The 19,357-nt window shown below is 46.6% G+C and overlaps 2 protein-coding genes across 2 annotated transcripts; one reads left to right on the top strand and one right to left on the bottom strand.

Annotated features, from left to right (window-relative positions):
* Positions 1 to 9,688: 9,688 nt before the first annotated feature.
* Positions 9,689 to 15,015, bottom strand: LOC117588324 (BTB/POZ domain-containing protein KCTD5). Its single transcript, XM_034279520.1, has 5 exons — positions 14,156 to 15,015; positions 12,442 to 12,627; positions 12,311 to 12,376; positions 12,053 to 12,243; positions 9,689 to 11,549 (listed from the first exon to the last, which is right to left on the bottom strand). Exons 1-5 carry the CDS (start codon positions 14,339 to 14,341, stop codon positions 11,537 to 11,539), a joined length of 642 nt encoding a protein of 213 aa, XP_034135411.1. The 5' UTR covers positions 14,342 to 15,015; the 3' UTR covers positions 9,689 to 11,536.
* Positions 15,016 to 15,507: 492 nt separating this feature from the next.
* On the top strand, positions 15,508 to 16,215 carry LOC117588325. The gene is made up of 3 exons (XM_034279521.1): positions 15,508 to 15,659; positions 15,711 to 15,950; positions 16,028 to 16,215. The coding sequence occupies exons 1-3, from the start codon at positions 15,557 to 15,559 to the stop codon at positions 16,078 to 16,080; spliced, it is 396 nt and encodes a 131-aa protein (XP_034135412.1). The 5' UTR covers positions 15,508 to 15,556; the 3' UTR covers positions 16,081 to 16,215.
* The last annotated feature ends 3,142 nt before the right edge of the window (positions 16,216 to 19,357 follow it).

The following is a 19,357-nucleotide window of genomic DNA, read 5'->3' as shown; positions in this document are numbered from 1 at the left end:
CACACACACACACACACACACACACACACACACACACACTCACGAAAAAATCCATTAAAATTGTGCAGGAAATATAATCAAAAAAACAAAAGAAGCGAGCAAAATAGAGGGAAAATCGCCAGCATAAAAAGAGGAGATGCTGCACATAAAAAAGAAGAAACAAAGAACAAAAAAAAAAGAACACAAACCACCACACACGCACAGCCACACACACACACACACACACACAGATGTATGTATGTGCAATGCACAAAAAAATGCGAAGAGAAAAAGGAGGAAATGGTAACGCACCTACACTGCCTACACCCATGCCCCTCATCAGTCATCCCCCCCCCCCCCCATCCAACCGCATTCACTGGAAAAAAAGCAACCAAAAAATAACAGAGAAGGAGCAGGAGCAAGGAGCTGCAGCAGCAGCGGCAGGAGAGGAGCACACTGGACTTCAAAGTTCGGACTGCTGCAGCTGCTCCCTGCCCCTCCACCCTGTCTCAGCCAGTGTCCTCCCGGGGCTGCTGCATTTCCTGAAGCAGCGTGGCAGGCGTGGCCTTTTTTTGCTTCCAATTTGCAACGCACTTTGGGCCAGTGCAAGTGCAACTGCAGCTGCAGCTGCAACTGCAACTCCAACTGCAGTTCGGCGTTGGACGCGCGCGCAGTTGCATGCCCCATACTCTCCGTTGCAACTTTACGGGCCTATGCCTAGGCCTAGGGGAAACAGAACGGGGGGGCGCTTGATTATGCACATGCCACCAATGACGTGTTGCCTTTTCGATTTATTTTTCGACAGCCTCCCTCTGCCTCTCCGTCTCCCTACTTGCCTCACGCACACGAGCCTCCTATATACACTCGCACACACACACACACACAGGAGTGTTGTTTCGTATGTACTTCCCCGTGTGTGCGTGTGTGGTGTGTGCTTTCCTTTTTTTCCTTGCATCCTCTTTTGTTTGTGTTCCTTTTTTTTTATTTCGTTTTCTTTTTTGGCGGCCGAAAAATGATCAAAATAAAATAAAATAAAATGGCCCCGCATTACATGCGACACCCGCATCCCACACTGCCACCAGAGCTGCCCTGCCCCGCCACTCGTTCACTCTGGTCCTGGTCCTGGTCTGTCCACCTCTCTGTCTCTGTTTCTGTTTTTGCCATCCACAACAACAGAACTGAGGCATCCACGCCATCGAAATGCTCGTTCTGGCCGATAGTTCATGTGACAGCGATTGTAAGGGGATAACCTTTGGGGAGGGTGAGGGTGAGGAAAACTCAAGCTCTTATCGGGCAACACAAAGACCACATCTGGAATAGTTCCCAAAAAGCATCCTAAATCGAATAGATTGATCAACAAATACCCACAAGAACTTCCTTCGGATGTATTTGCTCAAAGTTGTAAGTACTTTTAGTCCCGATTGAAGATTTCAACAGCACACAAATATAATATTGTAATTATAATTTAATGTAAATATATTTAAGCGCATAACCCCTCCTTATAAAAGAGCTCAACATGTGTATGTGTATAATTTATTATAATCATGGAACGAACCCACACTGAGTCCATGTTTAAGTCACATTTGTCACAATTATGTTTCAAAAAAAATGAAAAACTAAAATGGAACTTCAATTCCAAGCAGGTACAGGCTCTAACTATAACTATAACTAATAATAAAAGTACCAATCAACAGACACAGACTAAAACATAATTCGTTTTTGGGCTTTAGTTTCTTATATTAAATAACTATAAACAAATTTTAGTTGTATTTTAAATGAGAAAACAATACGGACAGAATGTGGCATTAAAAAACTGAAACATTCTTTTTGTCTCGTGCTTTGAGGGCCTTCGGTCTTGAGATAATTTCAAACCAACTTAAGAAGATCCAAAAGCTGCCACACGAATCAAGCGTTTTGAGTGATTTGTGAATCCTTCAGCCTCCAACTCCATCTCCAGCTCGGCTCGGGGAGGAAGGTAGGTGCTTGTGTGTGCACCGCCTGGGGGCAGATTCCGGCATGGGCTGTTGCATTTCCTACCAAGCATTTGGCAAGTTTTATTTTTTCCCCTTGGAGATGGGTGGATGGGGGTGCATGGGTGGATGAGGCAGCGGGAACTGGCAACTCTTTGTCGCTGTTGTAATTAAAATCATGTTAGAATGCTTTGTGCATGTAGAGCTGCAATTGCAGCAATCCTGTTGTGGGTTTGGGTGTGGGTACTGGGTACTGGGTACAGCCTTGTGTGGTTTTGCCAAGCTGACAGGCGACGGGCTCAAAGCGATACCCACGCATCCCTCTCTCTCTCCCCGCGAGAGCGTTATATTCAAATTCGGATGAAGGCAAAGCGCTGTCCGATGGGCTCAGCTTTTGCTGCGACTGCCTGCTGCATGCTGCATGCTGCAGTTGGATATTAAAAGCCAAAAGCGGCTTTTGATGCAGCCCAGGATTGTGTTGTGTCTTTGATTTTAGTCGCCTGACGCTGTCGCCAGTCGCCAGTCGCCGGTTACTTTCATCTTTTTGTGAATTTCTGGAGCTGGAGCCCTGGAGCTGGCTGGCTTGCTGGCCGAAATGATTAAAAACCGTTTGGCGATGTTAAACACCAAACAAATAAACAACATCTGACTTTGGAGCACGCTTGGCGGCCTTCCCCGGCATAGTTGTTGCCCGCTTGGTTCAGCAGGTCGAAGTACAGTCGCCGCTTCCAAGTGCCGCCTCTGTGCATCTCGTTTGGGGGTTGTGATTGGGGTACGGGGCACACGAGTAGTAGTATCCTTCACGTTCAACCCTGTCGCAGCCACACAAAATCCCAACGAGAGTAGAGCCCATCCCAGGCGATTCTCCATCCAATTTAGCGACCATTGGCGAATCGCTCGCTGGAAATGAATGCGCCATAAAAAGTTTTACATTAAAATTCCAAACAATCGCCGCTGCTAGTCACCTTATCTAAAACGAGTCGCCGCCGCAGCAGCATGAGGCATGGGGCATGGGGCATGGGGCACGGGTCCTTTGCCATCAAAATCGCCAAAAAATATACCATGGAAAAGCCATGGGTATGCACGTGTGTGTGTGTGTGTGTGTGTGTGTGTCGCGGGGCAGGTGGCAACCCCTTAATTTGTATCCTTCTTTTTTTTTTGTCAGCTTGGTCCTGTTTTGAGCGCCTTTTTTATTTAATGTGCGCATTTCACACATGTCGACGATTGCGGTGGCTTCGTCGTCCTCGTCCTCGTCCTCGTGGCCGTCGCCGTCGCTGTCGATGTCTCTGCCTCTGCCTCTGTCGACGCTGCTGGACCAACTTTTTATCGATCTGCTGCATAGTAATGAGGGGGGTAGTGCCCACACAGGGGGGCGGTTGGGTTTGCCAAATATGCCTAGAGTAACGGCCCCGTCAATTTTTCGTTAGTGGACATGTGGGGGGACACGGAAATGGTAAGGGGATGTGGGGTGAATGAATGTGGAAGTGGAAGTGGAAGTGTTGGACTATGGCTAGGCCAACACAGCACAGTGAAAAAAGAAAAACAAAAGCAAAGCCCCAGTGATTAATTCAACAAACGAATATTCATATGTACCCAAAGCACAAAAACCCGATCCCGAAACCCAAATCCAACCCAAACCCCCGGATCCTGAGGGCAAGTCATTTAATGAGCAGAAATTTCCCGACCAATTCGAGCTAAAAAACAGAAAACCAAAAACAAGCACAAACCCCAGAACGATGCCTTTGATACACTTTGCATCTCCAGTTCAAATCGATTCAGTAATTATCCCAGTTCTCCGACCACCAAGTTCTCCAGCTGATTGATGTACGAGTATTTGGCACATTGAAAACTCTTGCGGGGGACCAATAGCTCCAGCTCTAAGTAAGTCTCACCGTGGGCCATATCTTGCATCTATGATGAATGCCCTTCAAGGCAAAAGGGTATCCAAGAAGGACGTGGTGCTGCTGCTGGTTCAGTGAAAAATGAGCGGACGCGAATGTGTGGAGGTCGTGGAGGTCCAAGCCTTTGCTTCAGCAGCGACCGCAGCTACTTTCTAATTAAGCGTGCTTAGCTGTCGTGGGTTACGCAGGGTAGCGGGAACCTTTTCGAGATGGAGCTTGTACATGTCAGCGACAGACCTTGGGACGGGTGGGCAGCCCGCACGCCACACACGCCTCTATCTAACATATCTAAATCGCCGTCCACAGTCCGTCCGCGTTTATCTCTCTCCCTCCCACGCCTTTCCGCCTTTCCGCCTGTACACATGTACATATGTACATATATGGAGTGTGTTGCGGGGCTGGGGGCAATGTCCATCCGTACATTCTATCTCTGCCATATACCGCGGCATTGGGTGGTGGAGGTGTGTGGGGAACCCCTGTGCGAACCCTTTTTGTTTTGACGTTTTCCACTGCCGCAGAATGATGTTGGCAAAAAAAAAGTTTCTAATGAAAACTCCCCAAAAAAAAAAGAAGAGGAAACCCGCCACTAATACACGCGCACAGTGCCCGGCGAAAAGGGTTGACCCCGCCGAGCGGGTGGAGGGGGGTGGGGGAGTTATGGATGGTTGTTGGCCTACCCCTAGAAGCCTCCTCATTACACACGGCGCACAATTTTGTGTACACATATGCATATGAGTATGCAAATAGAGCGAGCTGCCTCCACCCCCACCATCCATCCAGCACCCCCCTCCTCCGTGAATCTATCTAACCATTCATCCACCTGGGGGTCTGGCTCTCTGCGGGTGTTTGCCTAAGCAGCTGCCGGCAGACGAGACATCATTTAGAGCGGCCGAGAAACCTAACCCCTAACGAGAGACTCTCTAACCAGACTCCAGAGACTGCAGCAGGAGTGCATCCCTTAACGTCAGCATCCACCTAGTCGTAGCCGTAACCCCCCTAAGCTCCAGCTCCAGCTCCAGTTTAGAGCTTTCCAGCTATCGGCTGTGCCTTGGTCTGCGCTCGCAATTTGTGTAGTTCAAGTGCAGTTGGCCACCCCCGAACAGCACCCCCATGCCATGTGCGAATGCGACACATGCACAAGTGGTAGAAGAAGGTACAAGCAGCAGCAGAAGGAAAGCAGCAGAGAAAGGAGAACAAAACAATGGAACGAAAGACGAAAGACGAAACAAAAGACAAGCGGGCAAACTCTGCATGTGCAGCTGCAGGAGCTGCTCCTCAGTTCATTTCACTTTTTATACCCGCAATCTGACAAGTTTGTTTCGCATTCTTTGCCCGTTTGTGTTTCACCCTTGCATGAATGCCACTCCCACACCGCCCACAGCCCCTTCTCAAGGCTGTGCTTCAATGGCATCTCAAACTTTTCGTTTCGTTTCGTTTCGTTTCGTTACGGTCCTCTCCGTTTTGTTGCATTGACAAATAATTCAGCTTTGTGCAGGTTGACGTTGACCCTCACACCCGGGAACACATCCCCCAGGCAGGGTGCCTGCCTGCTGCTCCTGCAGCTGTTTGTGTATTTCCACATTCATTAGCTTGTCTTGCATGCTCCCTCCAACCCTGTGCTCCATCCGCATCGACATCCGCAAACAGCCCAACCCCAACCCCAACCCCAACTCTAACCCAAACCCAAACCTACAGCTCCATCTACAGCCCATTCCATGCAGGGTTATGCAAATTACTTAGGCATATGAGTTTCACTCTTTCTTTTCTTTGCTTGACTCTTTTTCCCCCATTTTAGTTTGTCTTAATGCTGACTGCTGGCTGTTGGTTCTGGCTCTGCATCTCGCTTTGTTTCCACGAACTCTCGCTGCAAGAATCGAACTTGGGAGTGCCTCACAAGTGGCATTGCAATTAAACTGCAGACATGGTTAAGATTTCGCCTAATCCGCCTGCCCCCTGCCCATTCGTGAGGGTGTCAGCTGAGAAGGGCTCCTGGCGAAAGTGGCACGGGCAAGTGTGCGTCATCAGGCTTTGGATCTGCTCTGCTTAGGCGTTGCAGCTGCGTTCCTTCTCGTTCTCCTTTGGGTAGGGGGGGAGGGCTCCAGTTCCGGCTCCAGTTCCAGCTCCAGCTTCAGGAGTAGAGCTGCTACAAAATGGGGTTAAATTGCACAGAAATCACGCGTCACACCACCACCTTCATGCTCCTCTGCCAATGTGCCACCACATACAGACACAGCAGCCGCTTTGTTTGGGAGCACTTAACACGGCGTCGTCGACGATGACGACATGCACTTGAGTTGCACAAAGGCCTAACCCACTCTTTGGCACTGCCACTAGCTGCCACTACCCCTTTTGGTGGCATTCAGGAGTTTGCACAGTTAGATGCACTAGACAGGCACGAGACAAATCGAAAGCAAAGCGAGAAGCGAGAAGCGAGACGAGACGAGTTCTAACCCTTGCAAGTGATTCCACCCTCAGAGCAGAGAGCTCCGACGGAGCAGGGGAGCTGGGGGGCAGGTGCATTAGAGTGTAGATTGTGCCGCCGACTGCAGCCTCCTTTCGTCATGTTGACATAGAATCCTTTACCGGCCTTTACATGGAGTTTAGTTGCAGTCAGGCAGCAGGCTGGAGGCAGAAATCCTCCACACTCTGGCAGGTGCAAACTCCGGAGTTGGAGCAGAGATACATCTGTATGTATGTACGTGAGTACCCTCCTGCTAGAATGAAAGTGAAACGGTGGTGGGTGCATCCAACTGTGTTTGTGTGCTGGTGTGTGTGTGTGTGTGTGCTTCGGGGGCGGCTCAAGCTCAAGCTGCTGCCTGAGTGCACTTTTTTGCACTATTCAAAAGTGAACGCAGAGCAGGGGGCCAGCAGACATCTCTCGCTCCTTGCCTCTTGCTGGGGTTGGGGCACAGATGTGCTGCTGAATGGGCTGAAGGACGTACGAGAGGCGACACGTCTGGGCCCTGCCCCACAAGGGGTTGGCAAACACAAAAAGAGTGGAAAGGATGTGCTGCAGTGTGGAGAGATGCAAAGATGGCGATGCCATTGCCATTGCCAATGTCAATGGGGGGTTCGGCATAACGAGATGGAGAATGAAGATAAGGCAGACTCAAGACGCAGGCAGGCTCCTCCAACTCGAGGAAAGTGAAAGGCGGCTCCCTGTTTCGATGCCGCTGTCGTTGCCCATAAAAACCAATGAAATTTCGCTTAGGCTCGTTCCGTGCTGCGCTTTACGAGCTCTCCCAGAGGTGAGCGATGCCAGCCAGAGGACTGAATGGTGGGCCGAGTGGTCTTCAAATAAAAAAGGCAGAAAAACTCACTAACATCCTTAACGGTGAGACGTCCTGCGACTGTGGCTGACAAATAAAAAGTTTCTGCTGCTCTGCCTCTATGGCTCCATCCACTCCACTCCACTCCACTCCACCTCTAGCGGTCTCATGTGCGCGGCGACAAAGTTTTTATTTTATTCCTTTGTTTAGAATCAGCATAAATGTGCACGTGCCCCGGCCGTGTCCTGCCCGCTTTAGTGCGGACTCATTGGCCAGAGGGGTGGTGTGGCAGGGGAATGGTAGCTGCGTTGCCATTAAATTTTAATGCCGCCATATCGATATGCGTGCACGGCCTGCGCCAGCGGAATCTATAAAACTGAAGCTCCTCCTCCTGCTCTTGTTCCTGTTCCTCGTTCTTCTTTGGCAATGTTATGACACAGCGGTCGCTGCGCAGTCGCCATACAGTAACTGAAGGTTAGTTTAGCGGCAGGCTCTATGCATTGGCATTGGGGGTGCCTATGAATATCCCATGAGCTTACAGACTCACGAGCTCAACACAGACAATTTGTATTCAGACTCCTCCTCGTATTCATTCCTTGCTTAAATTTGATTCTATTCAAAACGCGATACCAATCGAGTGAGCTGCAAACGTGTTAGCCTCAACTGCATAGAATCGAAGAAATGATTTCCATCTTGAATGCTAAACAATAATAAGAACGAAATGAACTGGTGCCGAAAAGAAATCACAGCATAATCATCTCTAATGTTTTGGAAATTTGTATTCCCCGGTACTCAGAGTTATGTGCTTTACGCACAGAAGGAAACACACAACATGTATTGATAACCAGCAGCAATAGCCGAGGTTAAATACCAAATAGTAAACAAAACATCGGAAAAAATATATTAAATATGCGCAAATGTTCAAAGAGGTTTAAAACGTATTCAAAATTATGTCAAATTACAAAGCAAAAACCGGAAATGTTTATAAATAAACCTATCCCAATTAGCCTTAAAAACAGTCTATCGCACGAATCAAAGTACAGGTCCCATGGTTGGGTTATCCTGCCGCTGCGTTTACATCTTTTTATCAGCCTACAGTTTGACTTCTCTCATTCACAGCCGAACTATCTATTTATTGTAATTGTGCAATTGTAAGATAGTCAACTAACTAAATATTTAGTTTGTTTTTTGTATCGTCTTCTGCAGCTGAACTTTAGTAAGTCTGATTGATATTCGATTTGTGGTCGCAGCAATGTGCGTAGTGCACAGAGGGAAACGTTTCCAACCCTATAAAGTACATATATTTATAGTCAGGCAATTACACACAGACATTCCATTCATCGGTTGTGCATCAGTATTTCAATTACTTTTCAGCTTTAACACCTTAATTCGAGCTTTGCTTTGATCTTACTTTAGATAAAATAGATTAACTAATCTAAATAGATTAACTAATCGACGATGATGCCCGATGCAGTAAGAGAACGCTAGCGTTAATATTTCCCTAGGGATCATTAGGATCGCAATGCTACCATTCTCATTGCCGCACTTGGAGTTAGTTGCATCTGTGTTTAACCAATATGCAATATTGCTTGCAATAATTCCAGTGCTTGGCTTAAATAATATGCTCCAAGAACGAGAAAGTAACGTGCTCGAAGGTAATATTTTCTTATTTTTTAAAACATTTAAAGCTACTTTAAGTAATAAATGTATTTACAACTTCAGCGATATGCCGTTCTAGACAGTTTTCATTTCTATATAACTAAATGCAAGAAAACATTTACAATGTTTATTTAAGAGAGTAAAGCTTATAGATAGCTTATATAAGTATCCGCTTTCACTGAGCTTTTATTGCGAGTCCTTGCTAGAAAGTCAAAAGTCCCTCTGTAGCTTTCCATAGCTTTATTGTTAGATTAAGCTTGCGTTGACGAATCCTTGCTGTATGTTCCTGCGCATTACGATGTCACAGGGAGCGCTTTGAGAGCTTCCTAAAGGTAATTGCCAGGATTTGGCTATCGAGTATTCCCACCTCTGTGACGCTTGTCTTTCGTTGCTCACCAGTCAAGTCCAGGCTGCTCCGCTAAAAGGCTTTCTGAAGCTGCAGCCCCAAAAGCGCCAACATAGAATAAAGACAACTGGGTTGTGGGTTGTTTTTTTTTTTAGAAAAGGGCTCAGAGTTTATTTTTATAATGTGTATATTTAAATTTGCGAGTCGAATCCTCAAGGACCCACTGGATTGGTATTGCAAGAGGCGCAGTTCAGTGGACCTGCCTCATCCTCATTCTTATCTCATTATCAGCAAGAGGGTTGGGCATGCAGGTGTACACATAGGTAGATACATAGTAGATGTATATTGTATGTAGGTTTATTCATAACTTTGTGAGAACAGGTGTGTGAGTACATCCCTATTTGTTGTAGGGGGGTAGGAAATACAATGCTCGAAGAGGGGAGGCTGGGTTTAAGGGATGGGATTATCTGGGTTATCTTTAGCTTTGCCTGAATCTTTATCGTTATCTTTATCGGTATCTATGTATGTATATGGTTATCATTTGCAGTTTGCCTTCTGTTTCGATTTTGCTAAGAGAGTTCTCCGGGTCTCTGTTCTCTGTGCTGTTCAGATCTTTGCGGCACAGCTACATGCTAGTGTAAAGGGTTCTCTGCCGAAAGGTAATCCACGTAAGCATAAGTTATACTCTATATAATCCACACTGGCACCTGCCATGCCGTGCCGTAAAATAATTCAAAATGGATACAAAATGGGTATGAGTAGGTGGCGACGTTCTGTATCGTTTCTAAATTTGTTTTTGTGTATAAATTAATATCTATTTAAAATTATATACATCCATGTACTCTTATCATACCATATCATGCATATCCTGTACAAAACGCCGCCGGATAGGTTTCTTTTTTCTTATTTTCTTTGCTCACATCTCAATTGTCATCTTTAAATTTGCTTACCTAAACCTTTTGCATCTTCATTAGCATGAATCATTTTGTTCAACTTCTTTTTTTGAGTGCGAGTTCACATAAATTCAGTCGTGATTCAATTGTTTTAAACTTCTTCTCTTCATCATTTAGTTGACAATTTTGTTTTGGTTTTTTGTTTTTAATTATGTTATTTGTGTGTCTGCATTTTATACACTTTCTAAATAAAGCTCAAGGTGGTGAACCGGGCGCTACACGTCACTCAACTCAACCCAACACAACACACAACGAGGGGCTGCCCGTGTCCGTTCTACAATACGCTATATGTATGCTCTCTATGCTCTGTGTGTGTTTAACATAACACTCGGACATGTCAGACATGTAAATGCAGCTCGAACTTAGTGTACCGAAAGTAAATTGCTTAGACCTTAGACCAAGGGAATCGCGATCTAAAACCGCGACTATCTGGGTGCAATCTGCCAGCCGCAGAAAAGTGTAAGCTGCCCAGCGTCAACGAGGCTGCCGTCCGCTTTATTGTAAGCCCGATAAAAACTATTTAAACTAACTCTGCAAAACAACATCCAGCTGTCTGTTCTGTCTGTTTTGCCTGTCCTGCCTGCCTGTCCTCCTTGATCCCTGCTCTACTGGTGTTTGTGTGTTTTGCCGTCGCCTTAGCTTATTGTGTCCCCAGCAGATCCGTCTGTCGCAGACTGAATGCTACTGGTGTGTGCGTGTTTGTCTAAGCTAAAGCTAAAGCTAAAGATGGTGTGGCGGTGTATCCCACTGTACGGCTGTACGGTGTACTGATGCTGCGGCTGCTTCATCTCCTCAACCCTTGCAACTTGAGTATCATCATCCGCATCATCATCCCTATTCCTGTCTGGCAGTGGAGTGCATCGAAGCAAACAAAAGTGGTATCTATCTTAGTTTTGTGCGTGTTTGTTTAGTTAAGGTTTTTGTTTTTTGTTTTTGGTTTTTGCTTTCACTACAAGTTGAACACATGCACTCGCGCACACACAACGTGCTTTACTGTACTGTACAGTACAGTGGAGACAAGCACACCACGCACACGCAAGAGGGAATCGTAGTACTATTGGCTGTTAACTTTTGTCTTGAGTGGAAATGGAGCGTACAATAGATGTGTGTTTGTGGATGTTGGATGCAGCTTCCTACATCCGACCGATTTGATCTGATTTTGATGATTGAAATGAATCAAAGTGATGTGCTGCGGTGCAATGCTGTTGTTTTTAAGCTGATATGCAATGATTTGGGCTAGGGCTGGGGCTCGGGCTGGGGGGTGGCTGCTTGATTCGCTTGGCTGACCGTGGATGTGTGATGAGAATTTCCATTATTTTTCTTCCAATTATTATTCCGAATTTTTGTTGTCAGTTGCCTGCTGTTCTGTGTTCTTGTTTTTGTTGCTTTCGAATTGTGTATGATGATGATGGCGGGGATTGCGATTTGCAGGGATTGGATGTGAACATGTTGCGTGTGTTTAAATTCCAAGACTGCAATTAGACAGAGAGAAAGAAATAAATAGAGAGAGAGAGAGAGAGAGTCAGGTTAGGGTTTCGATTTCAAATGGTACAAACAATTCCACACCCGCCGCACTATCATGCAACACAGAGGGGGTGCGCGACGATACGGTACGTAGACTTATATACTAATCAGATAAATATACAACTATAAAGTATTACTCATGAATACATTGTGCGTTGGCTAACAAAGCGTTTAGGGACAAACAGTCCCAAAGTCGACTAAATTCGCATAATGTATAGATAGATAGATAGATAACACTATAGAATAGATCGTATAAATGTTTGGGCCTTTCTTCTGCTCCTCTTTCTGTGTATATCTTATCGGTCGGTGGTCACAAGACCCAACAATCAAGTAGCGCCCCACAGCCAATGGCAGGTGATGGCAGTGGCCCCCTCTCCGTGTAGGTGTGCGTGGGGGCATAAGTGAAAAAGAGCGAGAGAGAGAGTGCTCGCTCGATTGCTCGATTGCTTACATTCGCGATCCTTTCTGCTGCAGAACTTTTGCCCGGTCGCTGGGCTCTAGCTCGCGGCCGGCCGTGGTGCCGCACTCTTTGGACACCACGCAGAGGAACTCATTGCTATCGAAGGGGCCGTAGGCGGAGTATTGTGTACCGACGCTGATAAGCTGCTCGAACCGCCAGCCATCCGACAGTGTTGAGATCATCTAGAACAGGGCGGGCAAAATGGTTAAATTCGCCATGAACAGAGCAGAACAGTTGAACCACACTCACCTGGGTCAGCTCTTGCTCGCGGCATTGCAGCACGCGATAAACGCGCTTCTTGTCCGCATGCGGTCTCTGAAAGAGTGAAGGGCGATATTAGTTTGAAACTGTTTGAATCGGAGTTGGATGCCTGTTCTCACCTGATCCCTGTGGTTGATGCACTCCTTGAGCAGCGCTATCATCTGTGTCACATTGTAGAACTCGGCCTCTTCCAGCACACCCTCCTCCGAGACGCCATCGAGCACAAGCTTGCCATGTCTCAGATAATTTAGTACAGGCGCAAAGTATTTGGGGTCTCTGTCGATCAAATATGCTCCAGTCTCGTCCTGCAATATAAGCGAAAGAACATTAGTCACTCATATCCGCCAGCTGTCCAATTCTGGTATTGCGGATTGTCACTGTCACTGTCGCTGACACTGTCAGCCGTACAGGTGGGGGCTGTGCCTGATGTTGATTTTGACTTCGATTTCCAAGTTCCAAGTTGCATTTGCCGCTATTTACGTTCTGGAAAATGACTGCACCATGCACCATGCTGTTCCAACTATCTAGAATCCCCCCATTCCCCCATCTACATCGTGATGTATCATCATCATTAAGAACAGCAGCAGCAGCAGCAGCAGGTGAATGAATGACAAGCAGACGCCACTGGATGTTGCCTCAAGGTCTTGTTGTTGCTTTGTCGTTTTCGTTGGCTTTTATTTTGGTTTGAAACCATTTAAGCACCCGGATAGGCATAGGTAATGGATTAGGAGGCAAGGCAAGAGGCGGAGATTGCCAGCCTTAATTGACGGGGAGGTGAATTAAATCAATAGCAAATGGTGCGGGCGAGAGCGCGGGCATGGGCACGGGCACGGGCGCACCAGTAACAACAACATGGCAAAACTTTGTATTGAAAACTATTTGGACATCGCAGGGGAGTGCGCAGTGTGTGGGGTGGTAAACGAGAGGGGAATGCCCAGTGGCAGAGCCAGTGCCAGTGTCCGCTGTCGAAGTTGTTTATTGTTTATACCAAATGGAAATTCATTCACACTCTCGTTATGTGTGTTTCAGGAATTTCGTTTAAATTTATTTATGCAGAGCGGGAGCACAGACCACAGTGGCAGAGGAATGGCATGGCATGGCTCATGTTCGCGTTGTTCATGCTGTGATTATTATTGGCATGGATGATGGTTATTGCTGGCGATGCCTTTGGTTTTGCTGTACCACACAACCCACCTCGACCTTCGCTCCTCCATCAACCCTCCCATGGCACGGAGCACAGAACAGCGCCAAGGACTCGGCACACCAGCCAAATCAGGGACCTGTCACAGTAAACTAGTTCGAGGCAAGGTGCATCACATGTAAGGTGTTTTAGTTTGTTTTCCATTCTCTCCGTCCCTGCAGAGCTTCTGCACTGCCTTACCTTCACATTCAATACACCTTGCACGAAAAAGACACACACTCACACTCGCACTCGCACACCAACACCCACACGCCCACGGCTGCAACTGCAGTTAGTTCGGTGTGCGGGCTATCTCCCATACTCTTTACGCTCTCTCTCTTTCTCTCGCCCATGGTCACTGCTTTAGCCTGCGCCCCAGAAAAATCGTTGTTCTTGCTGTTGCTTCCGCTGCATGACCTGCATTGGGTCATGCTGCTTGCTGCTGCCTTGCTTATGTTTGTTTGTTTGTGTGTGTGTGTGTGTGTGTGTGTGTGTGTGTGTGTGGGTGCGTTAATGTGTACAATTTTCGGTGTTAGATTTTTATTACTATAATTATAACCGCCCCCCGCGCTAATGTACCAAAAAAGAGGACGGGACGGACGGTGGACACACAGTGAGGTCTATAAATATTCGCACGCGCTACAGGAACTCACCTGATCCGATATCAAATCGCAGTCCTCCTGTATAAGACGGGACAGGAACGAATTTGGGTCACGGGAGAGCGTCGTTTTGGTGGTCAGAAAGTAGGTGCCACCCACATTTAGCTTGACCCACTGGTCGGTGCCCTGTTTCTTCGGCACATTGGGACTTTTTCTCGAATTAATGAACACGGTGCTCATATTGTTATTGTTGTTACTGCTGCTGCTGCTGCTGCTGGATTGCTTCTGCTGATGGCGATGATGATGTTGTGTCTGATGCTGATGCGACGCCGTCTTCCTGCCGTTTCCTGGATGAAGGTGGGTAATGGATATGGATGCCAAGCGAATGTGCGAGTGGGGCGATGTAGTTGCACCTGCCTGCAGCTTTGCCTCTTCCGTCAACCGTAACACGGAGCCACTAACAGTTATGAGTTCTCTTCGTTCGCTTTGTTATTGTCGCCACGTTATGCTTCCCCTGCCAGCGTTCGCCTTGAATCTTGATTCTTGTTTCTTCCTGTTGGCTTCACTCCCCTCCACGTGCACTTGCTGGTTGCGGTTATAATTTCAATTTCGGTTTCGGTTTCGATTTCAGTTTCAGCGCCAGCTCATGCTTTACTGGCTTGGACTCTTTGTTGCGTTTTGTTGTCTTCCCTCGCTCTACCTTACTTTGCTGCTGCGCCTTCTGCCTGGCCCTCTGCTGACTTCTGCTGTTTCGCTCGCTCCCGTTCCTGTGCTCTTCTGCTGGGTTCACTCGCGTCCTATTTATGCTATTTCTGATGGGCAGCGTTTGTCCGTTCCATTTGCCTCGAATCGTCGTGTGATTTTCCTTTAAAAAAAAAATACACTTCCAAATATCATTGCACTATTCAGCATCAGTGTGACCGCGTACTTTTCGATCGAATATACAGCCGGAACCTCAGAAATATACCAAACTATACCTTTTCATTTTCGGTCTATACCGTATATATACCGAGGAAAACCACAAATATGGCCATCTTAGCCCCTCTCTTTTTACGCAGTTTAATAACTTGAGTTACATCGTAAAAACAATGCTGCTTATAATGAAACTTACAGACCAATGGCTGCTGCGTTTCCCCAGATATGCTTAAAAAGTTATCAAAACTTCATAATCTTAGAGCTACTGGATGACAATGGGTTAAGCATTCAGCATTTCTGCAGTTATCGACTCCCTCGTAGCGCTGCGTAGCCATTCGCGGACATATCGATAGTTACAGAGATTCGCACACTGTCAATAGACGGCTGCTATGGAGATGCAGTTGGGTTTTTGAATTTAAATTCGAATATGGCATAAATGTCGTGCCACTCCCACGCATCTATCGATCTCGAATTTAGTCGGCATCTTCACGCACTCTCAGTCGGCGTGTGGCTCTGTGACGGTGCGCATGAGTAAAAATAATGAATCTTCTTCCGTTTCTGTTGCTTTTGGCTCTGGCCTTTGCCAGCGTTTCGCCCTCTCCCATGTTGTACAAGCGCAATCCCGATGAGAAGTACGAGGCAGGTGAGTGAGTTCAAAGAGACCTTTGCATGCATCTCATTGCCGCTTCCTCAGATCTAGTGCCCGTCTCCTCCACTGTCATCCCACTGACCGTGCTCGAGGTGAGCTACGGAGCAGGCGGCAAGCCCAGCGAGGCCTACAAGGCGGCCTACCTCCGCAAGCTGCGCAAACAGGTGCTCCAGCGATCCGACAAGGGCGAGAAGGAGCTGGATGAGGAAGCTCCCACTGTCCTGGGCCTGGCCTTGGACCCCCTAGCCACCGATCTAGTCGGACCCGCTCCAGCTCTGATCACAGGTGAGCCAAAGCAGAAACTTTTGCATTTTTTTGCCGCTATTTCTGACTCACTCTGGGTGGTGTGGTCTTGTTTGCAGTCAAGTCTCAGCAGCTGGAGGCTGCGAGCAGGGCCAAAGTCAAGGCCGTCTGAGCAATGAAGGTGGACCGGACTGAAGTGGACTAGACTGGAGCAGCTGCATGGCTGCGGATTGCGGTCTGCCGTCTACCGTCTGCTGTCTGCTGTGTGATGTCATGGCGTGCGATGAATAAACAACTCTGCCAACAATCGTCGCAAAAATCTTGTTTTGTCTGCGGCCTAATTGGGCGTGTGCGAATCTGCGTTGGCGGGCGGTCTGTCTGCCTGTGGGCTGCCATGATGACGCAGTGCCAAAGAGGACCAGAGAAGGGCAGACCGAAGGGCTAAGAAGCAAACGCATGGCAGGAAGGAAGCCACTCCGAAAGGAAGGATGTTTTGTCGTCAATGAAATCGAATCAAATCTAATGAACAAGAGACCAACCGACCGACCGTCGGTTCGACTTTTCAATTGTGTACATGATTCGATTGTCATTGTCATGTCCTGCCCCCAGAAGGATACCGATACCGAATAATGATGATGAGATAAGCCCCACAAATGGCGGGGACATTAGCTGCAGACTTCTCGCAGTAGTTTCAGAATGATAAAGGCATGGGGAGATGGCAGCCTGAAAAGTCAGGGTGCATAACGGGGAGAAAATGGAGGCTGCCAGGCGAACATTTCCCATTCCCTTTGAGACCAGTTAGTCAATACTCTCTCTCCCCCCCCGCACCACCTCATTAGTCAGTCTGTCAGTTGGTCGCTTTTTTGCTTTCAGGACTCAGGTGAAGACTCTTCCGACTGGCTGTCAAAACGAAGGCTGCCTGAATGCCTGCCTGCCTGAATGGCTGCTCTTTTTCTTGCCTGCTGTCTTTGACCGGCTTTCTCCCTGGTCGTTGCTTTGTTTGCAGCCGTCAATGTAGCTGTCATGGGCACAAGTCACAAGTTTTTGCGCCAGCCACAGACGTGTCACAGTGCGCTCCTTGAAAGTCTGCACTGCACTCTGTTCGTCACCCGCCTTCCACCCAATGTATTCAGTATCCGCATCCGCATCCGTATCCGTATCCGTGTCTGGCTGATTACGTTGAATGAGGTGTTCCGTTACTGTCAGCCAACTACTTACAACTATTTATGCAGCCGCCCCACGGCACGTACTGAATTTGAGCACAAAGACAGGAAAGAACTCTCATTTTTCGGGCCATGTTTATGCGGATTGAAGTGACTCAAGCAGCCACTACAAATACCTCAGTTCGTGAGGTGAAGAAGTGTAAACTACACGTAAATAATGTTGTCACAGTTCTCAGCCTCAGCCTCAGCCTCAGCCTCTCCCTCTCCATCGGCTCATTTTTCCATCGGAAGCACACTTCATTTGGCTTGGTGGCTTTTTGCGTTTGATTTCAGTGTTTCAGATTGCTGCCACGCTTCGCCTTGCTTGCTGTCTGATCTGTACGCGTCGTGGGCCACTTACCGCATGCCCACCTCGTCCCATCTCTCCCCTCGTTTGAGCTTCACTGAACGCATTAATAGCTCGGCTCGCGATTTCAATACCAAATGTAAATATCGCGTATACGCCTACGCCGCCTGTTGTTGCTGCTTCTGCTCAATGAACAATCAAATGTTAAGGTGAGGCAAGTGCTCCGTTCGGTAACATTCCATTGCCTAAATTATGTTGTGCCCTCTGGCGAATGCCAAAAAAGCGAATTTCAATACAAATAATTTACCCAAATAGGGGGACGGCTCTCTCACCTTACATTCAATGTACCCTGCTTTGGGCTGTGCTGCTGCTGCTGCTGCTGCTGCCGCTGCTGTTGACAACAATCAGCGACAGAAGCAGATGAAATCGAATGTCAAATCGAATGACGTGCGATGTAATCGGTTTCTCTTTTTCTCTTTTGTGTCATAACACAGATAATTCCACCATTCCGATGCGTCGTGCGTTGCTGGAAAAACCCTTTTTGGCATCTATTCGAGCAGAAAGATTTCCAATACGTATGCACACTCGGCATACTCGGCTCCAAACAGATTTTCCCACTATTTGTATGCAGCACAGATCTTTAGACCTTAAGACCATAGACCAAGTATTCCTAGGATTGTTTTTGCTCGAGTATCTCGAGCCAAACAGGAAGGAAACCATCTGTACTACGCAATGATCGGAGTTGCATTGATTGCCAGATTCGGCGAAGATATAACAGACTTAGGTGCTCATTTCGCCACTTTGGGCACTGCTGAGATCTTGGCGCAAATGACTCGCAAAGAATTAACGATGCAGAAAACAGTTCAAGCTGGCAGGCGTGTCCGTCTGCTAGTCCCTCAGCTATTGCTATTTTAAATAGTTGTTTATTATGGAAATAGACTCAATATGCTTCAGGTCCATCCATAACATCGTAATACAATTTTAATTATATTTAATTTACATTTTGCTACACGCTAAAATAATTCCAAAATGTCGAAAGAATCATTATTTATGTTTAGCATAACATGGTGTTGATGTACTACAAAAATTACAAGGACTTTTGTCATTTTTATCTGATAATAATTGTTTTTTTCTATGGCAGGACTTTTTTTTAAAGAAAATTTTTAAATCTGGAATTTTTGTTTCGTTTTTTTTTAGAGGTTGTGCTTCTTTTTTTAGCACAACTTAAGTATCCTACATCTGATTGTAGTGAACTTAGCTATTCTTTAAAGCTAATGAACGCATCTAAAATGCATACCCAGACACTTTGTGGCTTAAGCTTACCGTTTGAAAAATATTAAGCTTTGAAATGCAAAAAAGTTAATTTTTGAGAGGTATTTTTTTTATGAAATTTAGACTTAAAAAACTCAGGAAAAGTCGAACAAAAATGTAATCCTGTGTCCACTATTTTTTGATGAGCAGGTGCATTAATTGGGCGTCCTTTACGGTATTGCTCATCAAAATCTCTTAAAAGCCAGATGAGCTAAAATTGTTCAACTAGTTACTTATTTTGTTGGGAATTATTTATAGCCGCAGAATATAATTAATTGGAATATTCTTAGACGAATCTATTGGTATGGATAATTAAATTCTTAATCAAACTGAGTTAATGGGTCAAAGAAGAAATTTGCACACATAAATTAAAACTATTTCTAGCTGAAAGTCATTTCAGTTTGTTCCAATGCAAATCTGAGAATTTGATCTTTAGGCAATTAAATGTGCTCCTAACTTAATCAATCGCTTTGCCTTTTGTGTTTTTTGTAAAAGAAAGCCATGGCCTCGGCCTGGCTTTGATCAAGGGACGTGCTTTGCATGTTCCCGATCAAACAGGTCCTGGCCGCGCAACACTCACACACAAAAACAAAACACAGTCTGGGAATTCCCAGCCTGGTGGCTTACCG

This window comes from Drosophila guanche, unplaced genomic scaffold, assembly GCF_900245975.1.
Source record: "Drosophila guanche unplaced genomic scaffold, DGUA_6, whole genome shotgun sequence".
In the NCBI taxonomy this organism is placed as follows: Eukaryota; Metazoa; Arthropoda; class Insecta; order Diptera; family Drosophilidae; genus Drosophila; species Drosophila guanche.
The sequence above is the reverse complement of the archived record's forward strand: the minus strand, read 5'-3'. Positions and strand labels throughout refer to the sequence as shown.